Raw genomic sequence first — 20869 nt, 5'->3', positions numbered from 1 at the left:
GCTACACTATGCGGGACCCGATGTGAATGACGTATTTGACACCCTGCCAAACACGGGTGACGCCAAAGACTATGATACGGCTGTTGAGAGACTGTGTGCATATTTCTGCCCTAAAGTCAATACTGAATATGAGATATATGTCTTCAGACAAGCTAGGCAAAACGAAAGTGAAACTTTAGACGCCTACCACACACGGCTGAGACAACTAGCGTCCACCTGTGGGTTTGCAGACGTTGACAGAGAAATAAAGTCACAGATCATCTTGAGCTGCAGTTCCGCACGCCTCCGCAGGGCGGCGCTGAAATACTGTGACATGACACTTCAAAAGCTTTTGGATGCAGCTAGGGCCCAAGAGCTGTCAGACAAGCAAGCTACAGGGATGGAGACAGCTACATCTCAATCAGATTTCTCAGTACGTGCTGTGTAGAAGAAAACCTTCCAAAGTCAAAGACAAGCAAATAAATATCCAAATGTGAAACGTGAAAACAAAATGTGCAATAACTGTGGAGGGCAGTTTCCACATGAAGGCGGACAAACAAACTGCCCAGCAAAAGGGAAAAAATGCAAAGGATGTGGAAAATTTAACCATTTTCAAAAGTGCTGCAGATCACAGAATAAAGAATTCACTTCTATGAATGCGGATAAACAGCTGCGCCCAAAACACAGAGTGCATCAAGTGCAGGGACAAACTGAGCAGGAGCAAACATCTCACAAACCTGATACTCCAAACAGCTCGGATGATGAATATCTGTATGTTGTATGCACACTACAGGACCAGGCAAAACTTAAACACTCTAAAGTAAAGATCATGGACACAACAGTTGACGTCATCATTGACTCTGGGGCATCAGTGAACATAATTGATGACATCACTTATGATCAGCTAAAATCCAGCTGTAAATTGCAACCATCCAATGCAAAAATCTATCCCTACGGCTCATCCGCTGCTCTTCCAGTGAGAGGAGAATTCAAAGCAACAATCTGCTCTGAGATGAAACTAATACAGGAAGATACATTCCACGTGATACAGGGAAATCATGGTTCACTACTGAGTCGCAAGACAGCAACAGCCCTTGGACTATTGCACATTGTGAACTCCATGTCCACTGAAATCCAGACATCCCCAAGCCAGCTCATCCATGAATACAAAGACCTTTTCCAAGGCATAGGGAAGCTTAAAAACTTTCAAGTGAAGCTGCATGTTGATGACTCGGTGATGCCAGTGGTGCAACCACATAGGAGGATTCCTTTCCACATGCGGAAAAAGGTGGAAGGAGAGCTAAATGACCTAGAAGAGAAAGGCATAATTGAACGAGTCAGTGGCCCAACACCGTGGGTGTCTCCGATCGTAATCATTCCAAAACCCAAGAGCCCAGAAAAGGTTCGGATATGTGTCGATATGCGCCTACCAAACACGGCGATACAGCGAGAACGTCACATCACACCAACCATCGATGATCTCATTCATGACCTGAATGGAGCTGTGGTGTTCTCCAAGCTCGATCTAAATGCTGGCTACCATCAACTCGAACTGCATCCAGAGTCAAGGTACATCACTACCTTCACCACACACACAGGCCTCTGGAGATACACCAGACTCAACTTCGGTATCAACTCTGCTGCTGAAGTATTCCAAAATGTCATACACCTGCTGCTACAGGGTATTCCTAATGTCAGGAACATGAGCGACGATATCATTGTCTATGGAAAGACACAAGAAGAACACAACAGCAGTCTCAAAGCTGTATTCCAGAGACTGAGAGAACAAAATATCACACTCAATGCTGGGAAGTGTGAGTACAGCAAACCTCAGCTTGAGTTTTTTGGCTACATCTTCTCAGCAAAAGGCATCTCTGCAGATCCCAAGAAGATCACTGCCATCGAGAACCTTCCTCCACTTGAGAACACATCAGAAGTTTGCAGTCTGCTCGGGATGACAACATACTGCTCACGTTTCATCCCTGACTATGCAACGATTTCACAGCCTTTACGCAAACTCACTAAAAAGGATACCACCTGGTCATGGGGACCCCAACAAGAGTCAGTGATGGAAAAGCTGAAAGAGCAGCTGATGAAAAACACAACAATGGCCTACTTCGACCCAGCCAAACACTCAACAATACTGGTCGATGCCAGCCCGGTTGGTTTAGGCGCCAGCGCAGCCTCAACAATAATGACAGTGACCGTATAATCGCATATGCCAGTCGAGCGCTCACACCAGTCGAACAGCGCTATTCACAAACGGAGAGAGAGGCTCTGGCAATCCTCTGGGGATGTGAACATTTTTATTTGTACCTTTATGGCTCACACTTCACAGTCATCACTGACCATAAGCCGCTTGAGCTGATTTTCAACAATCCGAAAGCCACGCCCCCAGCTCGACTAGAACGCTGGTGACTCAGGCTGCAACCCTACAGCTATACGATCAAGTACAAAGCCGGAAAGGACAACCCTGCTGACTACATGTCAAGGCATCCTGTCGAAGGTGACACACCCCACAGATCTTCTCGCATGGCTGAAGAATATGTGAATCTCGTCATCGACAATGCCGTTCCAAAGGCAATGACACTTGAGGAAGTCCAAACCGAGACTAAGAAAGACTCAGCGCTATGTAAAGTGATGCATCTCCTAAGCGGAGGACACTGGAAAAACGCACCAGGCGAGAAAGAAGATGCTGACTATCAGACACTGAAAGCACTCTACCGCCTGCGAAACGAACTGACAGTCAATGCAGAAGAGAATGTAATTCTCAGAGGTACAAGGCTTGTACTGCCAACCTCCCTTCACCACAAAGCTGTCAGCCTAGTCCACAGTGGTCATATGGGCATTGTCAAGACCAAACAGCTTCTGAGAGAGAAGGTATGGTTTCCAGGCATAGACGAAATGGTGGAAAAGACCATACGACACTGCATGCCATGTCAAGCAGCAACTGCTCAGAACCACATGGAACCACTAAAAATGTATGAACTCCCCAAAGGTCCATGGGAGAACGTCTCCATTGACTTCACAGGTCCTTTCCCGTCAGGTGATTACTTGTAGTCGTTGATGAGTACCCCAGATACCCTGAAGTGGAGATAGTCAAGTCCACAGCAGCCACCACTGTGATCCCCAAACTGGACAAGATCTTCTCATCTTTTGGGATACCGACTGTGGTAAAGACAGATAATGGACCCCCATTCAATGGACAATCATTCAAAGATTTCAGCCTCTACCTTGGATTCAAGCACAGAAAGATAACACCATATTGGCCAAGAGCAAATGCAGAGGCAGAGCGTTTCATGAAAACGTTGAAGAAGACCATCACAGCCACACACTCAGAAGGACGGCCTTGGAAACAGGATCTTTACAGTTTTCTCAGAAACTACCGCGCAACCCCCCATGGAACCACTCAAGTAACTAAAGCCTAGTTACTGTTTGGAAGAAAGCTCCTCACCACTCTCCCCACTCTTCCTATGACCCAACACTCAGCGACGGACGCCAGCCTACACGACAGAGATCAGCGTGCCAAGCAACGCATGAAAGAGAATGCTGATCGCGTGAACAGAGCACGACCCTCCACTCTCAAACCAGGAGACACTGTACTCTGCCGCCAGCTGGTGAAAGGCAAGCTCATGACTCCCTACAAGGCCAAGCCCTACACCGTTGTGACGATCAAAGGATCAATGGTGACGGCAGCTAGCGCTGGACATGAAATAACACGAAACTCTTCACACTTCAAAATGGTGCCATCTTCAGGTTCACTGGGACCACACTCAGGGACATCCGGTGAAGAGGATGATCTGGACTCACCACCTCCAGACCCACCAGACTTTGAGAATCATCACCATGAGAATAATGTCAATGTCGAGGCCCTCATTCAGCCCAGACACTCGGTGAGGATGAACAGGAGACCGCCACGACGTCTCATCGAGATGTAGTCTCTTAAAACAGACTGTATCATCTACATCCGGCGAATGCAGCTATATACAGTCTGTACGTTACACCCCCAGAACATGCACAAGGAAGTTGGGAAAAAAAACCTTCAGACTGGAAGGAAGTTCTACGGAATCCGACCAATCACGACATGCGAATGCGGCATATTGGATTCTGATTGGACTAATGAGCGGAAGACCCGCCTTTCTGCCGGCATATTGGATTCTGATTGGACTACTGAGCGGAAGACCCGCCTTTCTGCTTCCCATTCCGGTTGGTGCATGATTCTCCCCCACGAAGTACAGACGGTATGGCGGAAGCATTTGAAAATTGCGGAAGCCAACTCGTCTGTTCTAAGAGACTAATCGAGATGTGACTCAGGACGTACACAAGAAACTGTGAATAGTTTAAGTATCACTGCTGAAAACATGGAAACATAGTAACATGTTGGTATTGGAAAGACTCACAGGCATTTTAGTTCAGTTTGGTTTAACTTGAAAAGAGAAAAATAATATTTTATTATTTCTATTGTTCATTAAATTTATGGTACCTGAATGTCTATTCGAAATAAGGGAGGGCTGTAATGTAGTGACATATCCACTATCTTGTAAAAGTACGCCCTCTACCGTTCAGTGTAATGTTGTACACCAGCATGTACCACACCAGTACGCAAGTAAAGCATCGTTAACAGATCTCTGTGTTAATCGTCTCCATTCATTATGCACCAGCCATAATATCACAGCAGAGAGACACTATAACTGGCGACGAGGAAACCGCACCTAGAACGGATGGAGCCTCTCGTTTTGGAGATGCAGTAAGCGAACTACGCTGGCAAAGACACAGCTAAAGCTAGCCACCGGCTACAAAACACAGCTAAAAGCTAAAGCTAGCCATCCAGCTAACAAGACGCACGGCGGCTAAGCTGGCTACACGCCCAGCTAATGACAAGAAGACGCACAAAGCGGAATAGAACAGGGGCAACGCATACCATGGCCAGTCTACCACATTTCCCATCATTCGATGTGCACAATGAACCCAGCTCTATAGGCTTGAGGTGGAAGAAGTGGATAGCTCGTTTCACAAACTTCCTTGTGGCATTGGATATAAAGGATGCTACTCGCAAAAGAGCATTGCTGCTACACTATGCGGGACCCGATGTGAATGACGTATTTGACACCCTGCCAAACACGGGTGACGCCAAAGACTATGATACGGCTGTTGAGAGACTGTGTGCATATTTCTGCCCTAAAGTCAATACTGAATATGAGATATATGTCTTCAGACAAGCTAGGCAAAACGAAAGTGAAACTTTAGACGCCTACCACACACGGCTGAGACAACTAGCGTCCACCTGTGGGTTTGCAGACGTTGACAGAGAAATAAAGTCACAGATCATCTTGAGCTGCAGTTCCGCACGCCTCCGCAGGGCGGCGCTGAAATACTGTGACATGACACTTCAAAAGCTTTTGGATGCAGCTAGGGCCCAAGAGCTGTCAGACAAGCAAGCTACAGGGATGGAGACAGCTACATCTCAATCAGATTTCTCAGTACGTGCTGTGTAGAAGAAAACCTTCCAAAGTCAAAGACAAGCAAATAAATATCCAAATGTGAAACGTGAAAACAAAATGTGCAATAACTGTGGAGGGCAGTTTCCACATGAAGGCGGACAAACAAACTGCCCAGCAAAAGGGAAAAAATGCAAAGGATGTGGAAAATTTAACCATTTTCAAAAGTGCTGCAGATCACAGAATAAAGAATTCACTTCTATGAATGCGGATAAACAGCTGCGCCCAAAACACAGAGTGCATCAAGTGCAGGGACAAACTGAGCAGGAGCAAACATCTCACAAACCTGATACTCCAAACAGCTCGGATGATGAATATCTGTATGTTGTATGCACACTACAGGACCAGGCAAAACTTAAACACTCTAAAGTAAAGATCATGGACACAACAGTTGACGTCATCATTGACTCTGGGGCATCAGTGAACATAATTGATGACATCACTTATGATCAGCTAAAATCCAGCTGTAAATTGCAACCATCCAATGCAAAAATCTATCCCTACGGCTCATCCGCTGCTCTTCCAGTGAGAGGAGAATTCAAAGCAACAATCTGCTCTGAGATGAAACTAATACAGGAAGATACATTCCACGTGATACAGGGAAATCATGGTTCACTACTGAGTCGCAAGACAGCAACAGCCCTTGGACTATTGCACATTGTGAACTCCATGTCCACTGAAATCCAGACATCCCCAAGCCAGCTCATCCATGAATACAAAGACCTTTTCCAAGGCATAGGGAAGCTTAAAAACTTTCAAGTGAAGCTGCATGTTGATGACTCGGTGATGCCAGTGGTGCAACCACATAGGAGGATTCCTTTCCACATGCGGAAAAAGGTGGAAGGAGAGCTAAATGACCTAGAAGAGAAAGGCATAATTGAACGAGTCAGTGGCCCAACACCGTGGGTGTCTCCGATCGTAATCATTCCAAAACCCAAGAGCCCAGAAAAGGTTCGGATATGTGTCGATATGCGCCTACCAAACACGGCGATACAGCGAGAACGTCACATCACACCAACCATCGATGATCTCATTCATGACCTGAATGGAGCTGTGGTGTTCTCCAAGCTCGATCTAAATGCTGGCTACCATCAACTCGAACTGCATCCAGAGTCAAGGTACATCACTACCTTCACCACACACACAGGCCTCTGGAGATACACCAGACTCAACTTCGGTATCAACTCTGCTGCTGAAGTATTCCAAAATGTCATACACCTGCTGCTACAGGGTATTCCTAATGTCAGGAACATGAGCGACGATATCATTGTCTATGGAAAGACACAAGAAGAACACAACAGCAGCCTCAAAGCTGTATTCCAGAGACTGAGAGAACAAAATATCACACTCAATGCTGGGAAGTGTGAGTACAGCAAACCTCAGCTTGAGTTTTTTGGCTACATCTTCTCAGCAAAAGGCATCTCTGCAGATCCCAAGAAGATCACTGCCATCGAGAACCTTCCTCCACTTGAGAACACATCAGAAGTTTGCAGTCTGCTCGGGATGACAACATACTGCTCACGTTTCATCCCTGACTATGCAACGATTTCACAGCCTTTACGCAAACTCACTAAAAAGGATACCACCTGGTCATGGGGACCCCAACAAGAGTCAGTGATGGAAAAGCTGAAAGAGCAGCTGATGAAAAACACAACAATGGCCTACTTCGACCCAGCCAAACACTCAACAATACTGGTCGATGCCAGCCCGGTTGGTTTAGGCGCCAGCGCAGCCTCAACAATAATGACAGTGACCGTATAATCGCATATGCCAGTCGAGCGCTCACACCAGTCGAACAGCGCTATTCACAAACGGAGAAAGAGGCTCTGGCAATCCTCTGGGGATGTGAACATTTTTATTTGTACCTTTATGGCTCACACTTCACAGTCATCACTGACCATAAGCCGCTTGAGCTGATTTTCAACAATCCGAAAGCCACGCCCCCAGCTCGACTAGAACGCTGGTGACTCAGGCTGCAACCCTACAGCTATACGATCAAGTACAAAGCCGGAAAGGACAACCCTGCTGACTACATGTCAAGGCATCCTGTCGAAGGTGACACACCCCACAGATCTTCTCGCATGGCTGAAGAATATGTGAATCTCGTCATCGACAATGCCGTTCCAAAGGCAATGACACTTGAGGAAGTCCAAACCGAGACTAAGAAAGACTCAGCGCTATGTAAAGTGATGCATCTCCTAAGCGGAGGACACTGGAAAAACGCACCAGGCGAGAAAGAAGATGCTGACTATCAGACACTGAAAGCACTCTACCGCCTGCGAAACGAACTGACAGTCAACGCAGAAGAGAATGTAATTCTCAGAGGTACAAGGCTTGTACTGCCAACCTCCCTTCACCACAAAGCTGTCAGCCTAGTCCACAGTGGTCATATGGGCATTGTCAAGACCAAACAGCTTCTGAGAGAGAAGGTATGGTTTCCAGGCATAGACGAAATGGTGGAAAAGACCATACGACACTGCATGCCATGTCAAGCAGCAACTGCTCAGAACCACATGGAACCACTAAAAATGTATGAACTCCCCAAAGGTCCATGGGAGAACGTCTCCATTGACTTCACAGGTCCTTTCCCGTCAGGTGATTACTTGTAGTCGTTGATGAGTACCCCAGATACCCTGAAGTGGAGATAGTCAAGTCCACAGCAGCCACCACTGTGATCCCCAAACTGGACAAGATCTTCTCATCTTTTGGGATACCGACTGTGGTAAAGACAGATAATGGACCCCCATTCAATGGACAATCATTCAAAGATTTCAGCCTCTACCTTGGATTCAAGCACAGAAAGATAACACCATATTGGCCAAGAGCAAATGCAGAGGCAGAGCGTTTCATGAAAACGTTGAAGAAGACCATCACAGCCACACACTCAGAAGGACGGCCTTGGAAACAGGATCTTTACAGTTTTCTCAGAAACTACCGCGCAACCCCCCATGGAACCACTCAAGTAACTAAAGCCTAGTTACTGTTTGGAAGAAAGCTCCTCACCACTCTCCCCACTCCTCCTATGACCCAACACTCAGCGACGGACGCCAGCCTACACGACAGAGATCAGCGTGCCAAGCAACGCATGAAAGAGAATGCTGATCGCGTGAACAGAGCACGACCCTCCACTCTCAAACCAGGAGACACTGTACTCTGCCGCCAGCTGGTGAAAGGCAAGCTCATGACTCCCTACAAGGCCAAGCCCTACACCGTTGTGACGATCAAAGGATCAATGGTGACGGCAGCTAGCGCTGGACATGAAATAACACGAAACTCTTCACACTTCAAAATGGTGCCATCTTCAGGTTCACTGGGACCACACTCAGGGACATCCGGTGAAGAGGATGATCTGGACTCACCACCTCCAGACCCACCAGACTTTGAGAATCATCACCATGAGAATAATGTCAATGTCGAGGCCCTCATTCAGCCCAGACACTCGGTGAGGATGAACAGGAGACCGCCACGACGTCTCATCGAGATGTAGTCTCTTAAAACAGACTGTATCATCTACATCCGGCGAATGCAGCTATATACAGTCTGTACGTTACACCCCCAGAACATGCACAAGGAAGTTGGGAAAAAAAACCTTCAGACTGGAAGGAAGTTCTACGGAATCCGACCAATCACGACATGCGAATGCGGCATATTGGATTCTGATTGGACTAATGAGCGGAAGACCCGCCTTTCTGCCGGCATATTGGATTCTGATTGGACTACTGAGCGGAAGACCCGCCTTTCTGCTTCCCATTCCGGTTGGTGCATGATTCTCCCCCACGAAGTACAGACGGTATGGCGGAAGCATTTGAAAATTGCGGAAGCCAACTCGTCTGTTCTAAGAGACTAATCGAGATGTGACTCAGGACGTACACAAGAAACTGTGAATAGTTTAAGTATCACTGCTGAAAACATGGAAACATAGTAACATGTTGGTATTGGAAAGACTCACAGGCATTTTAGTTCAGAGTTTGGTTTAACTTGAAAAGAGAAAAATAATATTTTATTATTTCTATTGTTCATTAAATTTATGGTACCTGAATGTCTATTCGAAATAAGGGAGGGCTGTAATGTAGTGACATATCCACTATCTTGTAAAAGTACGCCCTCTACCGTTCAGTGTAATGTTGTACACCAGCATGTACCACACCAGTACGCAAGTAAAGCATCGTTAACAGATCTCCGTGTTAATCGTCTCCATTCATTATGCACCAGCCATAATATCACAGCAGAGAGACACTATACCCCTCACTGACCAGATTCTGGGCCATGGTATTTGACTGGTACTCTAAGGCCTACACAATAACCCTTCGGCCGGAAGCAGAACTCGCCATCTTCGGCTGCTCGGAGTCCCCTTTGGACTTCCCTGCGGCTGCAGCAGCAGTCTCTGACACAGGGGACAATCGTTGCTAAGAAACTCATACTGCAGGAGTGGAAGTCCCCCTCCCCACCCTCTTCCCAGCTGTGGCTGGCGGACATGACCTCTGTTATACGGATGGAGAGACTCACTCTGGAGATTTCTAGTTGTTTGGGACCCGTTTATGGCCTACCTCGACGAGGTTAGGGGTGATGGGTGACATTTTGAAAGATACCGCATACCTAAAAAAGCATATACATGTCTGGTAGTCAGTCTCCTGTTTTGTCTTGATTTGTCTTGTTTTGTTGTCATTGTCTAATTTCCATGATTTTTATGATTTTTTTTCTTCTTTTTTCTTTCCCTCTTTGTCTCACACTGTCTATGTATTAACACATTCACTGCCAGACGTTTTTTTTTTACTGTAGTTAATCCTAGTGAGAGGGGGAGAGGGAGAGAGAGAGAGAGAGAGAGAGAGGGAGGGAGGGAGGGAGAGAGAGAGAGAGCGAGAGAGAGAGAGAGAGAGAGAGAGAGAGGGAGAGAGCGAGAGGGAGAGTTGCTTCCAACTCCTCCCTCCGTGTGTGTCCTCTTGGCCGCAGCGGCCGTGTCACAAGCTCGTTGCTGCTGCTGTAACCTCGCGTCACCAGTCTCATTGCTTTGCTGCTGCTGTGCCTGTCTGCGCGGCCGCTGTTTGAGGAAGTCTGGATGGACTCGCTCGCTTCTTGGAGTTTTGGTTGAGAGAAGCTTTTGCGATTCTGGTCATATTTATGCTGCGTGTTTCAAAGTGTGTTCCATCCGTGATCTATTATGCAAATTTGCAATCCCGCACTGCCAGCAATCAGCGCGAAAACGAAAGCGTTTTCGCCAATCCATTTTCATGAGAATGGCTTCGTCACACTGCTTTTTGCTTGCCTTCCTCCTTCCTTGTCGCCACTTAGTGGGTCGGTGGAATGGGTTGTACACGTTGTACACGTCCAATACTTATATAAGAGATGTAAAAGGGTTAGATGCAAATCCCACCGTCAAAAAAAAAAAATCGATTTTTTTGACGTATTAACACATTGAGTGCCAGCCATTTTTTCATCCTGTAGGTAAGTTGTGCCAGGTTTTTTTTTGAGGATTCTGGCTCATTTTACAAGAGCCGAGGATTATTTTCTGTTAAGAATTCATGAACACCAATCATCTAAAAATAACTAATAGAATGTGTGCTTTCTCTGTCTAAAAGAGTTAGTTTGCAGAGTTAGTAGTTATGTAGATATTAGCCGTTGAGTACAGCATGGTTTCAGCGTCTGGAAATTTATTCAGAGATAAATGGCTTCTTGTGAAACTCGATAGAACACTCACTTTAACCATTCATTTTTGGCATCAGTAAGACCGTCAGACATTCTAAACAATAGTTTTGAACAGTAATTTCCTCCATAACAACAGGGAACACCCCTCTCATTCAAACTCCTCCCTCCGTGTGTCTTCTCCTCCTTCCTCCTGGCTCTACAGCGGGCGTGTCAGAAGCGCGTTGCTGCTGCCTGCCTGCCTGCCTGCGTGCCTGCCTGCCTGCTTGCCTGCGTGCGGACGCTCCTTGTGCGAGTCAAGATGGGCCGGGGAATGCGTGGGCGATGGGCAGATGTTGATTCTGGCCTTTCTGAGGTGTTTCAAAGTGTGTTTCACCTATAATCTATTTTGCAAATCGCTCTCCGCTCTCTGTGTGCGGCTGCCTGCGCGGCCGCTCTCAAGTCCGGAATGGATTACTGTAAAATCGCCTCGCCATTTCCTTGAATGGCAATTGCTCCCGCGGCAGTTTTTTCTTTGATTTCGCTCGTCTGGGGGAGCACTGTCAACACTTAGTGGGTCGGTAAAATAGATTATACACATTCTCTTGCTCCAATAGTGATCTCGAAGATGTAAAAGTTGTTGATTGATGTCCCACCGTCAAAAAAAAAAAATGTTTATGTAAGACGAGATATCTCGGCTCTGGCACTCAAGCGTTGGATTATGTAAGACGAGATACCTCGGCTATGGCACTTAAAGAGCATGGGGCAGGTTAGAGACCCCAATCAGTCAATGTGTAGGTGAATTATGGAGGAACTTGATTTTCACATTAAGACACTTACATATACACTACAGTGACTTCTGGGGTCGTTTTATTTTTTGAACTTTTATTTTGACATCTTGGACCCCAAAACTCTGACGTCAGAGTGGGGAGTCGCCAGGCATGCCCGTCTGTCCCTCTGTCTGTCATCACTTAGGTCAGGGCTGTCAGTCACACACTATGGATGCTAACGGCGGTTTTCAGGAGGAAGAGGAGGTAGCAAATGTTTATGTACATGAATACGATGGCCTCAGCCTAATTTTGACAGTGAAAGAGAGCAGGAACAGCCCAGCTATGAAACAACGGACCGCGGAGAGAGTTGAGAAAGCAAGCGAGGCGAGCGGAGGCGGGCCGAGGTGCGGACTGTAATTCGATACGCACACACACACACACACACACACACACACACACACACACACACACACACACACACGCAAAAGTGACGTATGTGTCCAGCCATCTGGCCGAGTTTTCGAAGTCCCGAACACAGTGAGAAAACCTCCCGAAGCTGCAGCGGGGTGCATATTGTCCGGCCAGCCGACCGAGAGGCATGCGAGCCGGGCACAGTTGGGGTGTGTGAGGTGGCTGGCTGTGGAGGTGGCGGTTTCTCCTCCTCCTTCTTTCTCCCGCACAGCAGAGCAGACCCCAGGCTGCACACAGCCCGGCGCAGAGCAGAGCAGAGCAGAGCAGAGCAGAGCAGTAGGGGTGGGCGGATCGATCCCAAAATATCGATACTCCCGATACCTGAGTCTCGTTTTGAAGATCGATCCTGACATCAAAATATCGATTTTTCGATCTTTTTTGCGTGCATTCATGCAGGGCTTCTCCGCCTCGGATTTGCTGTTGTCGTGTCATCACATGTGCACTGAAACAGAGTATACGTGCCTGGGCCAATAATAGTGCTTGAACGATATGCAGGGCGGGTCTTGTAAAGGAAGGCAAGCAGCAGAGCACAGAGTGGGATTGAAATCCGACGCGCACAATCGCATACAAAAACACACATGCCATTACGTGATGGCTCAAAGGAACAGGAGCAGATCGTTTGGTTATTTTACATCAGTATTGTTGTGAAGTGTGACGTAGCTGCATGCAGGCTGTCCACTACTGTGGGACCACTAGCCTACTACAGTACCAACTCGTTTAAGCATCTGAGAAACAAGAAAGAGAGCTCTGACCTGCAGAAAAGAAGGGGAGGAGGGAAATATCAGACAGACACCCCCCCCCCCTCAACACAGAGATAGACTCCACGGGCAGTCTTTTCACAGAGGAAAATAATATCCAGGTATATATAGGTTAGTAGTTGAATTAATATTAAGGATCTTCAGCATTGGTTAATGTTACATTTTCAAACTGTAGCGGTCATAATTTATAGTGGTTGATAAATTGATAAACCTATTGATGACACACTGCTCTCCCCTACATGAAAGTTCATAAGCCATATTTAATAGTAAAAAGTATCGGTATCGGTATCGATATCGGCAATTCTGGACCAGTATTACTTGGTATCGGATCGACACCAAATTTTGCAGTATCGCCCACCCCTACAGAGCAGAGCAGAGCAGAGCAGAGCAGAGCAGAGCAGAGCAGAGCAGCGGTGCTGTGCTGTGCTGTGCGGGGAGGAAAGAGCCGCAGCCTCCCCCTCCCTCGAGTGAAGAGAGAGCGTGTCACACAGCGTAGACACACACACACACACACACACACACACACACACACACACACACACACACACACACACACACACACACACACACCGAGTGAGAGAGAGAGGGGGACTGACGGAGGGCCCCTCCACTCGCTCTTTCCCCTCCCTCCCTCCCGGAGCGAGTGAGAGAGACGAAAAAGAGAGATAGAGAGCGTGTCACCGCGCAGACAGCAGGTACACACACACACACACACCGAGTGAGAGAGAGAGAGCGAGTGAGAGAGAGAGAGAGAGAGAGAGAGATAGAAAGAGTGTCACGCAGACAGGCAGCAGCAGCAGAGTGGAGCTGACTTGTTATCTGCATGCAGGAACCTGGCGACACCCGACCCAAAACTCACTGACAACGACTTACTACAGGCAGCTACTGACTAAATGACTAACTATATACTAAAAACGAACTAGTGATTAACCTACCAACTAACCGACCGACTAACTGGCTGACTGATTGACTTTGACTAGCGTAGTACCTGACCTGACTATCTGTCCTGAATATGCGACTGATTTGACCATGCAGTGGGAGGGGAGAGGGACACACGCACGCGGGAGCCACTCCCCACTGTGACGTAGCAGACTTTGTCTTAACAGAATAAAAGTCTGTTATTTCCTTCTGAAAAAGGAAGGTGTTTTTCTCCATATTTTTTTTCAAACTTTTTTTTTTTTTTTTTTAATGATGCATTAACTTTTCAAATATACATAGGGACAAGGTTAAGTATACATTTAGCAAAGGAATTACCCTGCTCCATGCTCTTTAACGTGTTAATACGTCAATGGCAGTGAACCGCTGGATTTTTTTTGACGTATTAATACGTCAGTGGCAGTGAACGTGTTAACATAAAACTGTAAATAAAATATATATAAAAAAAGGAAACGCTCACAGTAGACGTCCACGTTCCTGCTGATGTTGGTGTGGCCCAGGGCATTGGTGACCTCACAGGACACGGGCTCAGTGAAGAAGGAGTGATCCACGATCGCCTCGTAGGTGTCACCCATCACCTCTGGGAGCACGTTGCCCCCCTTGGCCCACCTGAAAATGGGTCCCATCACAAAACAAAAGCATAGGTTAGACAAATGAACCAACAGCCTTGTATTTTTTGACAATCAGCCAAAGTCATGTTTAATTGAGGGCCAGCTGTGTTCTCAACATGCAATGGGAAACACGTTTCTTACAGATTCTGGGTTCTGTGGATCGTTTCACAATTTGAGAATGTGATTATATTTCACTTCAAAATATAGATACAGAGAAGAATCAGAATGTTTAATTCAGTTCAAATAAATGCAAACTTAATGTTTCAGACCCAAATCATTACTATATTAAATACTGTACATGTACAAACTTGAGCTGACAATAAATAAATAAAAATGCAAATGCAACTTTTATACAAAGGGTTTTCTCTCAAGATTGCAAAACATTTATTAGGAAATCTAGTTAGGAAATAAGTGCAGCTGACTACATCGTTAAACGTTGCCCTACACAATTTCAAGAAAGAATCTTATCTACAGTACAGCAGTCTGTCATTGGGCCTTACGCATTTATAGGCAAGAGAGCGGTGTATTGTGTAGGGAGAAAGTCCTTGAGCGGGATAAGGGGTTCAAATCTGCATTATCGGCAAGCATTCACCCTGCTGATGAGTCCCTGAGCAAAACACTGAATCCACCAGCTCCAGGACTCATCCTACCAGTGGTTCAGACCACTCTGATGTCATCTCGTCACCAGTGTTGGGAAGTAACGAGTTACTGTAATAATATTACTTTTCCAAGTAACGAGTAGTGTAACAAATTACTAATAGAATATAAGTAATACTATTACCGTTACTTCAAGATAAAACAAGTTGTTACATCTTTTGTTGAGTCCATTCTGTGATGCCGCTGCGCTGCAAAACGACATGCAGTCGGCATTCACTGATCACAAGCAGCATGGCTTTTAACGCTCCCAAAACAAGGTGACGTCACCGCAGAGCACATTCAGAGCACACCTCCCTCTCTGCCCTGCTGAGCCAAGGAGGAAAATCCGTGGCTGGATATATTCCCATGACTTTGTTTTTGTCGGGAAGAAAGGTGACACGAACATCAAAGTCAAATGTCAACGGTGCCCAGGACAGGTAGGCTACTAACACTCTTTCCACTGTGAAAAACACGAGCTCAAACTTCCTAACGTTAACGTTACGAGACGAGAGGACAGCACAACAGAAACCGGAAAACTGTTAAAATACAGAGATAACGTAAAAACTCACAAGCTGGTGGACATCAAACATTGCTGTTATTATTGTCAGGTTAATGTTAATGTTGCAGAGCTAACGTTATTTGTGACACAAACTTGTTACGCAAAGATGTAGCCTATACGTATTGAGTTTGCATTGGCAGTGCATTATACTGCATTCTATAAAACAGAAGCTGTTTAAAAGATTGCATCTTGTCATCACTTTGAGCCAGGTGTGCTCTTCATCAAGCATCTCTGTAAGAAGCTGTGCTCTGGCAAAGCGATTAGTTTAAATGGAACGGCACATAATAGACCTAGTTCACACATTCGCACGGCAAAGTCTGCATTTTGATGAGAAAAACGCTATGGGCCCTTTTCACAATGGCCATTTGTGTCTAGAAGACAGAGTATACACAGGTGCAACCAACTAACTAATTAGGGCTCCGGCACTGGAACACCTAAATGGACTGGAAGTTGGAAGCCCTAATTAACATCTTGGTGCACCTGTGTTACCTCCTGCCTTTTAGACACAAAATCGCTGCAGTGAAAAAGGCCTATTGCCATTTGTGTGGAATGTAACGCAGAAGAAATATAACGAGTATGTAACGAATTACTAAGTAAAGTAATAATATTACTTTTGAAAATAGTAACGAGTAATATGTAATCATTTTGTTTTTCTTCTTTTTCTGCCCTAAAAGTGTGTGGATCTCAGAAACCATACCCTCCACATCACCTAAACTTTCCACATAGGTTCAAGAGGTCACCCCCTACGCGGAGAAAAAAAAATACACCAATCCACCAGATGGTGGCGCTATAACAGACCATTTCGCCTTATGGTCCATATCTTCTGAACCGTGTGTCCTATACTCAAAATTTCACTTATCCTGGATTCCTTGGATCAATATGCATCTATCCATATAGGCCACGCCCATTTTCGTGTGCCTAGATTTTCCGCCATTTTGAATTTAATCAAAAACCTACTTTTGCGAGCTCCTCCTAGACTGTTTGGCCAAATCACACGAAACTTTTTCTGGGTTATCTATGGACGACCCCGACCTAAAGTTATTAAAGGATTTTGGATACGTGAAACCGTTTTGAAATGATAAATGTCTAAACTTGTGTGTATTTGCTTTTGTTCTTTTCCTGCCCTAAAAGTGTGTGGATCTCAGAAACCATACCCCCCACATCACCCACCTTTCCACATAGTTTCAAGACATCACCCACTACTCAGAGGAAAAAATTACACCAATCCACCAGATGGTGGCGCTATAACAGCCAACCACCACTACTACTGCTGCTGCTGCTACTACTACTACTACTATTCTTAGTACTTCTGCTGCTACTACTGCTACCACTCCCACTACTACCAACACTACTACTACTACTATTACTACTACTGCTACTACTACTACTACTAGTACTGCTTGGAAACCGTCAGGTCACCGGATCTCAACCAAACTTTGTTTACTTGTGCACATACCAAGTCTGAATAAATGTGCACTATCTGACATATACCCCCCAAGTCACCGGAAGCCTGGACCCCGCATCGCCGCTTGCGGCTATATTTAGGGGTCCAAGCACGAAGTGCGTGGATCCCTATTGTATCTGTTCCGATTTTTTTTTTTTTCTTCTTCTCCGGTAAAACTGTATGTACAGCAGAAACTGTAATGCTCAGCGTAGCCAGACTGGGCACATAGATTGTAAATGTGCCTCACTACTCAGAAACAAAAAATTACCCATATCGGCCAGATGGTGGCGCTATAACAGACCATTTCGCGTTATGGTCCATATCTTCTGAACCGTGTGTCCTATACTCAAAATTTCACTTCTCAGGGATTCCTTGGATCAATACGCATCTATCCATATAGGCCCCGCCCATTTGCGTGTGCCTAGATTTTCCGCCATTTTGAATTTTATCAAAAACCTACTTTTGCGAACTCCTCCTAGACCGTTTGGCCAAATCACAAGGGGATTTTTCTGGGACTTCTATGGACTACCCCGACCTAAAGTTATTAAAGGATTTTGGATACGTGAAACCGTTTTGAAATGATAAATGTCTAAACTTTTGTATATTTGCTTTTGTTCTTTTCCTACCCTAAAAGTGTGTGGATCTCAGAAACCATACACCCCCCATCACCCAAACTTTCCACACAGGTTCACGACATCACCCACTACTCAGAGTAAAAAAATTACACCAATCCACCAGACGGTGGCGCTATAACAGCCAATTTAACGTTTGTCGGTCCATAACTTCTGAACTGCGAGCTGTAGAATCAAAATTCCACATCTACTGGTTTCCCTGGAGCATCATGTATCTAACCCACTAGGCCACGCCCATTTCTGTGTGGTTGATTTTCCGCCATTTTGAATTTTATCAAAAACCTACTTTTGCGAGCTCCTCCTAGACCGTTTGGCCAAATCACACAAAACTTTTTCTGGGTCATCTATGGACTACCCCGACCTAAGGTTATTAAAGGGTTTTGGATACGTGAAACCGTTTTGACATGATAAATCTCGAAACTTTTAATGAAACACACGCCAACACTAAATTGCCCACAACTCATTAACCGGTCAATTACAACTACTGCTGCTACTACTGCTACCACTCCCACTACTACCAACACTACTACTACTACTATTACTACTTCTGCTACTATTACTACTACTACTACTACTACTACTACTACTACTACTACTGGAAGTTGGAATGTAGCATTTTGGGTGGGGTTAATGTGTTTTGGGGTTCTGCATCTGCTGTAACATAATACACAGTTGGTTTAGATGTCACACAGTAATGCCCGATCCACAAAGACTTGACACCCACGTTTGAATAAAAACAAGTTTATGCCATAATAAGGTTACATCCGTGCCTCGTCATTGCTGTGGAAGGATGGTGTAGGGGTAAAGTAGCAGACCCCAAAGCTGGAGGTCCTGGGTTCAAACCACGGCCAGGTAACTGTTTTATTTTTTGAAAATGTAGAATAAAGGTTAATCTGGATATAATTATGTATAACGCTGCTGAATACACACTGTGTACATAGCAGAATAACTGAATATGCCTATTCATGGTAATGTCATATTTCGACGTCATCTTGACATTCCTGTGTAGATGTCTAAATGATCCTCAAATCGGCTGTGATTTGGCCTAGTCCTGGACGTCACTGAAAGATGATATCAGAACATCATCATGATGTAATTGTGTTTGCTGGGAGCCTTCTTTCAGATGAGAGAGGAAAAACATTCCAATACATTATTGTGTCTTCACATGTGAAAGGTCCAAAAAGAGAATTCAATCTGAATTATCCTTGTCACTCATGTGCTCATTGTAACAGCACAACCCACACCAATTAGTTCAAACACCTCCATTCAGGGCATACTTTTAATGTAAAGTGGTGCATTATGTGTGTAATACAAAAATGTCCTTAATGGTAAATGGACTGCATGACAAGCTGCCATGCAGGGTGCTGGCTATAGTCACCAAAAGCAATTTCAGGGATAAACCCCATCAACCTTCTGTAGTGGACGCCACTACGCCCTATGGTTTGATGTGTGTGTGGGAAAGACACAATGACAACTGAAAATTCTGATTTCAGAACACAAAAGCTCCATCATGAGACAAGAACTAACCTCTCCTGTTGCAAAACACGTTCTTGAACACAGCCACGCAATCTCCAGCTAACATTTCCAAGATATTGAAAAAGTTCATGAAACACCGCAAAATAAGGAGGCAGCATGTGGGGTTTTAATTACTGTTACTGACTTACCTGTCTGAAGTTGAAAGTTTTTCATCCCACGTGGGGTTTGAACTTTGAGCAGCAATGGTCTTTAGTTAGCATAAGTCATGTGCTTTACCAAGTGAACTATCCAGACTGTTGTATTTAACTTTGTAGACCATATTATATGTATCTGCAGAGCCAGAGAAGTACTTGTCGTATTGACAGTATGTTCTACCCAAATACCACTTTCTGTCCAGATACTTAAAGGGATATTGTACACAAAAACTGCTTTCTATCCAAGTACTACTTCAAGTTTCAAGACATCACCCACTACTCAGAGGAAAAAATTACACCAATCTACCAGATGGTGGCGCTATAACAGCCAACCACCACTACTACTGCTGCTGCTGCTACTACTACTACTACTATTGGCTACTAGTGGCGGCTGTGGCTCAGGAGGTAGAGTGGGTTGTCCACTAATTAGAAGGTTGGTGGTTCGTTCCCCGGCTCCTCCAGTCCGCACGTCGAAGTGTCCTTGGGCAAGACACTGAATCCCAAATTGCTCCCGATGGCTGTGCCAGCACCCTGCGTGGCAGCTGGCCGCCTTCGGTGTGTGAATGGGTGAATGTAGGCACATTGTAAAGCGCTTTGGATAAAAGCGCTATATAAATGCAGTCCATTTACCATTTACCATTTACTATTCTTAGTACTTCTGCTGCTACTACTGCTACCACTCCCACTACTACCAACACTATTACTACTACTGCTACTACTACTACTACTAGTACTGCTTGGAAACCGTCAGGTCACCGGATCTCAACCAAACTTTGTTTACTTGTGCATATACCAAGTCTGAATAAATGTGCACTATCTGACATATACCCCCCAAGTCACCGGAAGCTTGGACCCCGCATCGCCGCTTGCGGCTATATTGTTTATTTGTTTTTGTTGTTTTTTTGCCCTAAAAGTGTGTGGATCTCAGAAACCATACCCTCCACATCACCTAAACTTTCCACATAGGTTCAAGAGGTCACCCCCTACTCAGAGAAAAAAGAATACACCAATCCACCAGATGGTGGCGCTATAACAGACCATTTCGCATTATGCCGCATATCTTCTGAACCGTGTGGCCTATACTCAAAATCTCACTTCTCAGGGATTCCTTGGATCAATACGCATCTATCCATATAGGCCCCGCCCATTTAAGTCTGCTAGATTTCCCGCCATCTTGGACTTTCTCAAAAAAAAAAAAAACGAACTCGTCCTAGGCCATTTGCCCGAATGAGCCCAAACTTTTTGTGTGTCAACTCTGGACTTCCCTGATCTAAAAACTTACAAAG

General features: G+C 45.4%; 1 protein-coding gene across 1 annotated transcript in view; it reads right to left on the bottom strand.

Annotated features, from left to right (window-relative positions):
• The window catches only part of LOC310798682 (kin of IRRE-like protein 3), a gene marked incomplete at both ends in the record, with an annotated part of 236937 nt that overhangs the window by 71178 nt on the left and 144890 nt on the right, over positions 1-20869 (bottom strand). The window contains one exon of the mRNA XM_083661238.1: positions 14492-14640. Within this exon, the coding sequence (XP_083517364.1) occupies positions 14492-14640 (149 nt within the window). The remainder of the gene's footprint in view (positions 1-14491; positions 14641-20869) is intronic.

This window comes from Poromitra crassiceps (assembly GCF_964638095.1).
Source record: "Poromitra crassiceps genome assembly, chromosome: 26".
NCBI lineage: Eukaryota > Metazoa > Chordata > Actinopteri > Beryciformes > Melamphaidae > Poromitra > Poromitra crassiceps.
This window is presented reverse-complemented; position numbering and strand designations above follow the sequence as displayed.